Source organism: Orbicella faveolata, unplaced genomic scaffold (genome assembly GCF_042242905.1).
Source record: "Orbicella faveolata isolate gen_17 unplaced genomic scaffold, um_ofav_v1 contig_12, whole genome shotgun sequence".
NCBI classification, from domain to species: Eukaryota; Metazoa; Cnidaria; class Anthozoa; order Scleractinia; family Merulinidae; genus Orbicella; species Orbicella faveolata.
In genome coordinates this window covers 2,535,817-2,544,727 of record NW_028301539.1, presented here as the reverse complement: position 1 = coordinate 2,544,727, position 8,911 = coordinate 2,535,817, and the positions used below count along the sequence as shown (strand labels likewise).

The window sequence follows — 8,911 nt, the reverse complement described above, 5'->3', positions numbered from 1 at the left end:
GAAAACAAAGAGCTGACGACAAAAACACGAGGCTCGTTGGAACAGATGTAGTGGAACTTAAACGCAGGCTTATAGAGGAGACCGCGAAGAGCAGTTTGAGAGCTGATCCCTTCAGACAACCAAAGCAACTAGAAATTGTTATAATCAGCAGCAGATTTTCCCGATGAAGCTGGAAGGCGCGCGGAGAGACTCCTGAAAGCACTGACTGAAACATTAATTCATACACCAGTGAATATGAGAGCGCCAAACTCGATGTCGTTCTTGTCAAAGGCGTACAACTTTTTGAAAGGTAAAACGTCGCGAAACGACGAAAACTTTTACACCAAGACTCCTTTCCCGAGCGAAATCTACCCTGTTCTTTGCGAGCCGATCGATTGCAAAGGAATGGCGCGTAATTCGTGGAAAGGCAGACAAATTTTGGGAGGAATTAGCAATCAGCCGATCACTGACCGTGAACGAATGAAGCAAAGAGCGCGCTTGGAGGGTTTTAGTCCGCGCGCGGTGTTGAAGAATTATTGGTCAAGTAAAGAAGAGAAGAAGATTAACACTGAAGTACAGCAACCTCAAAACAACAAGGTTTTCCACCAGGGTGGAGAAGACGAAGACGAGGAGGGAGTTTTTTCAATACAGGTTCGTTCCTATTTTACTTTCACTTCTAAGCCATTCCTTATTAAAGAACGCGGAAATTTTTGGCGCTCAATTCCTTCTTGGAAAATAAGCTCTATCAAGCCATAGCTATGTAGGCGCTTCAATTTGTTTTAAAACAATCCTTTTAACGAGAGATTTCTCTTCAACTTGAGAGAGCTGATCCCGTCTGATCGCAGATTGATCGGTTTAAAATACCGCGCAATGTGTACAGTTAGAGAACAAATATACAAAGCAAGTGATCGTAGATCAGTCAATTGTAACGCAACTTCAAGATCGTCTACTTGATTTTCATGTAAAGGATTTCGTCCTGGTCTCACCGCTCCCAAACGAAAACTGCACAGAAACTTCCGTCTGAAAGCGGAGAGGAGTATTTGTATATGATTACACCGAAGTGTCTTTGTTTCCGGGATCGAAACTTCCGCCAGTAAACAAGCTCAATTTTCTAACATCGAAAAACGCGCGGTACATGTTGTGCTCAGGTTATGAAACAAGCATACAACCTGTGGATCCCTTCAAGGCAGGAGTTGTTTTAATTAATAACTGTCATAACTTTACAAGTGGAGGTTTGGTAAATTAAAAAAAAAGTTCGTTGGAAATGCTGAACGAAACATTGAGAGATAAAAGAATCATTAGGGAAAGTGGAAACAAGAATTTGAACAAAGTAATTTTACTTGAAAGTAGTAATACAGGTCTTTCACTTTTCAGTTTATGTCCGAAATGTGATTTATGCTATTTCACATCTCTGCGGCATCTTATTTTTCAGGGCTGTATCAATGTCAATGTGAACTTTTCAACCACCGATAACAAAGGTTCCCAAAAAAACCGTTTGTGTTTTCAATTGTTTCTTGGATTTTGTAACAACAAAAGAACAAATTTCCCCAGGGGTACAAACTTAATCACGATCAAGAAGACCAAATTAAAAGCCTCCTAATCAAGTACAGAACGAAAGCCTGGATAAGAAAAATTGCAGTGAAAGGAAAATTTTAAAGCTAGGCGTTTCTTTTACATCTTTTTGAATTATGGCTAAACTTACTCGAGTCAAGATTCTACAATTTTAAGATTTAATTATGAGTTTGTATTTATGTTTTCACAATAATTTTATACAAAGTACACACCCAGTATTTTTTTTTTTGACAAACTGTCACTTACAGGCTTCACTGAATGAAAGATTTCATTGTACTTTGTATTCAAAAGTAAAATAACCCAATATTTTTTGCGTTAAGCGATATCTTTCTAGTATTCCCTCCGTATCGTGGAAATAAATTGTTTATTATCTCACGCCACGCGACATGATGCCTTTTGTTCGCGTGCCGTGTTCGATTTGTAAGTGAAATCCATTAATTTTCCTAATTTCTTGATTACTAAGGACAAAACATCTGTTTCTTTCAATCACTTTCACTCCCGCTGGCACAATGACATGTTACTTGTCAAATGTACGTAGTGCAAGTGAAGAAGTATTGTTGCACTTGATACATAACGATATGACAAATCTGGGGTACTTTGGAATAAGTTCATTTTGAATCTCCTTGATTTTTTTAGATTTCAACTGAAATAACGATTTTAATATTTTCAGTCTTTCACAGTTTAAATTAACCAAAATAACGAAATGTACAAATACGGTTTCTCATGAATCGAATCAATACCATGTAATAGAAACTGATATATCCTTTCACGTAAACTTCAATCGTCTACTGATTCTCGTCGAAATCAATGTCCTGAAACTAGATCATCGAGTTCGCTATCTTAGTATAAATGTAGTACTCCACGGATAAATTGTTTTTTTCTTTTTCTTTTTCAAAGTGAGAGAATCTTTTCAGCACGGTGCTCAATTGTTCACGCCGGTCCGTTTCTACATAACACCTGTTTATCATTGGAGCACGTGTCGGATATTGGCATTATTATGCTAATGTATGTTCGTGTGGTACTAATTAATTCTGAGGTGCATCGACGCGTGAGGTAATGTAACGGCTCGGCGGGAAACGATTAACTGACTTCACGTGCTCAATTTGTGGCGGAGATTTTGCGCGTTATCTTGAATCGAAGGTAATCGGAGATAACAGTATGAAAATAGCTTAGAATTTCGATAAAACGAACGCTGGAATCGTCTAGGGCGAACCAGTTTGACAAACTGGTTTGACTTAAAACTAACCCTTCTCACTGGTTAGGGGTGTATCGCTGGTATACTGAAACCCTTACCCTTTACTAGACCACGATCAGCTTGATTTTGCAACCCTATTCCAGACTAGGCACCAAAAACCCCGACCCTATCCCAGACTGGCTATTTTCCTTACAGAAACTTTATCACTATCGTGGTCCAACATACGCCAACTACGCATATATAATCCAGGGTAAACTCTGTTCTGGACTAAATTATTTATACACTGGCCACTTTTCCGGTACATTGTACCACATTCTAGACCAAAACTGTCTGATTTCTGTACGCTATCCCAGACTAACCTGCCTGAAAACCACACCCTTCACAGCGGCACATACCCATAGAGCTAATATATGGGAGTGCCCGCACAGCCCCTTCCCGCCCGCCCCCCCCCCCTCTACCCCCCGTGTTTCAAGGCCTTTTTGAAGTTTTGCATTGGTGTCGAGCCATGCAATTTTAAGTGTTTAGTTGTCCCGCGCACAAAGAAATGATCTTTATCGATGATAACTACTGTAGTGAGAAAAAGGTAAGCCTGTTTTTTTTTTCTGTCATGCGCAGTTGATCAAGCCACAGAATGGCTTCCTTGGTATTGTCTTGGTGGGAGGAGCCGACACACCATTGGAAAATCATTACGTCAACGACATCCTACCCAATTCCTCCGCGTCCAAATCCGGCCGCGTCAGAAATGGAGACGAACTTCTGGAGGCTAACGGCCAAGCTCTTGGCGGGAAAACACACGCTGAAGCCTTGGCCATCTTCAGATCCCTGCCAGCCGTCGTGACGTTGGTTGTAGCGAGGAAAAAAGATGCGAACCGCGCCATCTTGGAGCGTTTGAAGCACGAGAAAAAAGACAAGAAGGTGAACAACAACGTCGCGTCACCGAAGAAGAGAAGAAGCGTTATCGAGGAAGCAGCCAGCTCGAGTGTCATCCCCAGGACGCTCTCGTCCGTTATCGACGTCACTAAGCAGGCTTGCCCGTATGTCAAACCTGTTAAGCGAGTTTCGCGCGTCACTTCCTTCGTCGGGCCAACGGAGGATGAACTGACTGGTCGCGTGAGCATTGGGACAGAAAAAGGCAATCAGGAGAGCACAATGGGGAATGAGGTGAATTTTATTGATAAAGTAGATAATTTGACAATTTTGTGAAAAGAAACTAAATAATTAGGTATTTAGGTATATGAGGTTTTCAGCACTAATTTTTAGGGGGGGAGGGTGGTTATAATTTGACAAGCCTATTTCATTTGGCTTCACTATACTGTGTCCAACTGAACTAGAACGAAACGGCTTTCCATGGCTGATACTCTACGAGTTCTAAATTTTAACTCGCTCGGAGACAGAGAAAGTAGTTATTACGTTATTAAACTAACATTCATGTTCTCTATATTTCCCTCCAGTTGCATACTCTGTCAACTAATCCTGAAACCAATGACTACGCAGTATGTCAAGACGGTGCTATCCCCGAATGGAGCAAGACCTCAGATTCACTGTCACTTAAGAGCTTCGCGCGCTGTGAACCATTTCTCGACCTACCACAAATCCACGAGGATAAAGCAACTTTGTATTCCACCACGGTAGCTCTGAGGTGCTCGCGAAACCGGCAGAGCACCTTGAAAAGACGAAGCACCATCGAGCATTGTGATGTAAGGGCAACTTGGCCTGCTTTTACGACCAGACAACGACTCCCTCTTCCCTGGGACTCGATCACGTCTCAGAGACCAGCGACCGTTGGCCGAAGTTCCTCGGCGCGCGTTCGGCGAAGCATCGTGTCCACTTCGGCATCCAACTCTTCACTGTATCAAACTTCGAGCTCAGCTCGGAAGTTTACGGGGAAGCATTATATTGAGAGGAAAACTATCACCGTTGAGTTACAACGTGAAAGCACAGCCAGTGATTGGGGATTTACCATCGGAGGGGGAGTTTTTTCTCCGTACGGAGACCTCCCGATATTCATTGCAGAAGTTCCAGCTACCGGGGGTGCACAGGAATTTTTGCAGAATGGAGATGAAATCGTTGATTTCAGCGGAGAAAGTTTGGAGGGCGCAACGTTTTTAGAGGCAGAGAAAATGTTACGAAGATGCGCAAGGAAAAAGGTGACAATTACCATCAAAAGAAAGTTCCTTCAACGAAGTCAAAACCCGCAGAGTAATCCATACGCCGAGGTGTGGAACTCATTAAACACGACGAAAACTTCCACGAGAGGGAAGCAAGGAAGACGACCAAAATCACTGCACTGTTAAGACAGTACAGCGCTTTTTCAATTGTTGTTCTATTTTGACAAAGAAAGAAAAACTACTGAACTGGCATGCGACCGGTGAACAGCGCGGGAAATTTCGCGCGAGCCAAGGCATGCTTGTTCTACCTGATTGGCCAAATATGAACTTCGTTCTGATTGGTCACTCGCTGGGTTGAGTATATTCTTTTTACCAATCACCGAGCTCAACGAACAACAAAATTGAATAGCGCTCTACAACTCACGGGATGATAAAATGTAATTTCTAATTTTCTAGACATCTCAAAGAATCCAACGAATTTGAAATTTCGTAATCTTGAATGACATACATACTTAGGAACAAAACTTTTAAAACTTTTCTTCAGCTTTTGTGATAACTTCAGTAATTGAGCAATAAGTAAAATATTGTTTATACTCTAGTCCCTTTCTACAGGGACGGATGCAGAATTTTTCTTAGGAGGGGGTGCACCACTAAGAAATGGCGAAACTGACTGGTGAGGTAAATAAATTTTAATAGTGAATATGAAGAAGGCTTCATCTCAGTGGGAGTGCATACCCCTAGATCTACCTGTGTTCTAAGTCTGTTTATCGCTTATTTTATACGAGTTTCACTTGTTAACAGTTAAACAAATAGCAAACTCACACTTCAGAAAAAGTTTTTACTGAGAAAGTGGAGACAACTTTGAAAAAAAAAAGATGAAATGCCAAACATCACTACTCTTGTGACAAGGTTTAAAGGCACTTTTTATACTCTTTTTAGATAAATTTCATATTTGATGCAGTTAAACTGTACTTAAATATTGCAATCTCATAGCCTGGTCAAATGGTTATATTCATTGGTAGTTGTGAAAATCGTAAACATTTATTATCGATATGCAACTGTAAAATGTTCTCACTGAGTAGGTAGAGATGATAAAATAATTTATCAGTAGTATATATCAGGTAGACATTAGTTTGATGTATTTTATTGACTTTTATTACATATCTTGGCACTTCACTGACTCCTGTTTGTCATAGTTTATTATAAAACTTTTAATATGCCATACAAAGCAATTAATTTATTTAAATTAGAATAATTTATTCCTTTTTAATTTAAATCTTAGATTGCATTTGCCTTGATGAAAGGCCATATTTAATATTTCATAAAATCACTGAATTTGTTGCAATACTACAAAAATTTAAAAGAAAACAAAGTTATTTTAATGAGTATCAACACTGCACTAAAACAACAATATTATTATCACTCTCCTCCATATTTGATACATGAAAATGAAGATTGCAAAATTGTAGTCAAGGTTTATTTTTGTTCACTACTGATCAAAAATCTTCATCTTCAAAAACAAAACCCTTGTGTAATTAAGTGTTTGTTACCTTCATAGACACTGCGAGAACATAAAAGGAAGTGAAACACGATCAAGAAAAGGGAAGAAACCGGGGGAAGGGGAATTCCAATATAAAAAGGTTTAAAAAGTGGTTTTGCTAACTCTTAGGGCGTTCACCCTCAAAAGGTCCACAGTGGGAGCTTTGACAGTGCCTTTTACAGTATTGCGCCAAAAAAATATGACAGGAGATATTTGACAATCAATGGATTTTTAATGTCTCATTGGTTCCTCTTAGGGTGAAAAAAAATTCAAGCCATGCCCACAAAACAGGACCTTGGTAACTCTTGGAGGTTCTTTTCAAGATTTCTGACAAGCAGGCCTGATTTTTACATAGAAGTCCCCCCTGGAAGGGGGAGAAATTGTGTTAAATTCCTGAACACTATACCTTGCTTCTCTCAGAATGACCTGTTTCTAACCCATAGCCTGAAGTTACTGGAGATACCACCCCTTAATAAAATGGCTGAGGGAAAATTGTTTAATACTGTCACCATCCTGTTGGAGACTGATGAATCCCTAACTTCTCTCAACCTTTTTACAACCACTTTCAAAATACAGGTTGTGAGAATGAGGAAAACTGTTATCTTTACAGAAGCATCTTGCTTTAGCTGAACAATTTTTTTTTCAAGCTGGACATTAAAAATGTATGATGCAGAGTTGAGAAAATCTTTCAATAATAGAGTTTTTTCAACATTGCCGCTATCAGTCATACACATTCATAGATTAAATGGCTCCTGCAACATGCTTGAGAGGAAGACAAGACTCTATATTGTCATCTGCTGTTTCTTTTTATGCTTTCTGTTTTGCTATAGGTGGTTTCATTTATAAGGGTCTGCCATTCCTCATCTTCCGCAGAAAGTTCAGGAGCCTCAACTCCAAGCATAGCACGGATATGTCTCTACCAAAGTAAAACAAAAATAAAGTAATAATGCTTGCCAGAAACATGCTAACAAAAAGTATTAACATTTTCCATAATATTATTCCTTTTCTTGTCATAAGCTTAGTTTGAGGGCCCAATACAGGCTTTTGTAATCATGAATCCCACCACTATTTTTGGCTCAACCCCACCATCCCACCTCACTCAGAATCTTAATCCTGATCTTGCCTGGTCAGATCGTTGTAATGTGTGATTTTCTGTTTTTCATCCCATATCACATCGTCACTTTCAAAACTACCCACATCCCGCCAGTCAAACTAAGCAAATCCCACTCCCACCAAAGTATTCTTATCCAGTATCCTGCCATTAAATTAGTGTTGTCCCACATCCCACCTACATTTCCTCTTTTATTCTGCATCCCTTTAAACCTATGTCGCACCCTTGAGTCTCGCAGTATGCACACTGGTTCAAGCTACACTAGCCTGAGTCATACTCAGAAAGGGCCTACCAGTCCCCTGAAATCACTCCATTGTTTTGTAATCATCTTCCATTTTGCATTTTATTGGACTCCTGTTAAAATGCCCATTTCCCATGCAGGAAGTAATTGAGGCAAAAAGGAGATATGGAGGTGTAGACAAAGGTTCATTTGAGGTGTTTAAAAACATCTCCAAAATACAAATATGTTCCATACACACAAAACACATAAGCCTCCTCCTCTCCTCGTCAAATAAAAAAAACTATAATGTAGAAAAACATCTCGCAGAGCAGCTCATCCTAAAAGCTAGTACACTGTAGCAGAGAAATGACCCCAGAGAATACAAAACCCACCAATTTTACATCCATTTGGGATCTACATGTTACATATAAAGCTTAAAAAAAGCTTACACATGCAAGCTTAAGCTTATATTCCAATTTGCTTCTAGAATACTATCTCGCTGTAATTCTGGAATGCAGCGAGAGAGTATCCTAGAAGAACATTGAGCGCGTGCGCATCTGGTGAGCTATGAACTTTTGAGAAAAAGAAAAAGAAATTAAAAGAAAACTTACCCGATTCTTCTTTCCTCTCTCACCAAACATTTGATATGCTATAAAAGAATAAAAGCACGTCCCAAAGAAACACCACACTGCCAAGGCGGGCAGCTTTCCGTAAGGACGTAAGTCAACCCCCATGATAATCCGCCATTACAAGCACTTCCTTAAGGTACTTCATGTAAGAACATGTTCGAGCCCAGGGTCTCTCCGTTTAATAAGCTGAAACATTCATGGCATAGGTCCCGGAAAAGGTGTAGACACTGTGGTTAATTTCAAAACAAATAATTTCATATTTACCTTTTTTGGCAAATTGAAGTACGAGGAACTGCAAGTAGCTTGCAACTGAGGTTAATGCAGGCTGTCTTTAATTTCAAATGCTATTGTCATTTCTCTTTAATGATATCCCCCCTCCCCCCCCCCCCCCCCCCCACGCCTCCTTTCCAAGCTACATGATGGCCCATTCCACACTGGTTACGCTCATCCACGTAGCGTTTCTGATTGGTTTTTGCTCGAGTCCGAATTTTCGCGCGCAAAGAGGAACTAACAATCTCTCCCTAATAATCTCTGTAGTTCAATGTCATCAACGGGTT

At 40.1% G+C, this 8,911-nt stretch overlaps 1 protein-coding gene and 1 long non-coding RNA gene across 2 annotated transcripts; one reads left to right on the top strand and one right to left on the bottom strand.

The window, feature by feature from the left end:
* On the top strand, positions 1 to 6,378 carry LOC110054971 (PDZ domain-containing protein 2-like). Its single transcript, XM_020761351.2, has 3 exons — positions 1 to 630; positions 3,362 to 3,907; positions 4,198 to 6,378. Exons 1-3 carry the CDS (start codon positions 235 to 237, stop codon positions 5,038 to 5,040), a joined length of 1,785 nt encoding a protein of 594 aa, XP_020617010.2. The 5' UTR covers positions 1 to 234; the 3' UTR covers positions 5,041 to 6,378.
* Positions 6,379 to 6,606: 228 nt separating this feature from the next.
* On the bottom strand, positions 6,607 to 8,530 carry LOC110054975 (uncharacterized). Its single transcript, XR_002297270.2, has 2 exons — positions 8,337 to 8,530; positions 6,607 to 7,310 (listed from the first exon to the last, which is right to left on the bottom strand). It is a non-coding gene; the product is annotated as an uncharacterized LOC110054975 (long non-coding RNA).
* Positions 8,531 to 8,911: the final 381 nt, after the last annotated feature.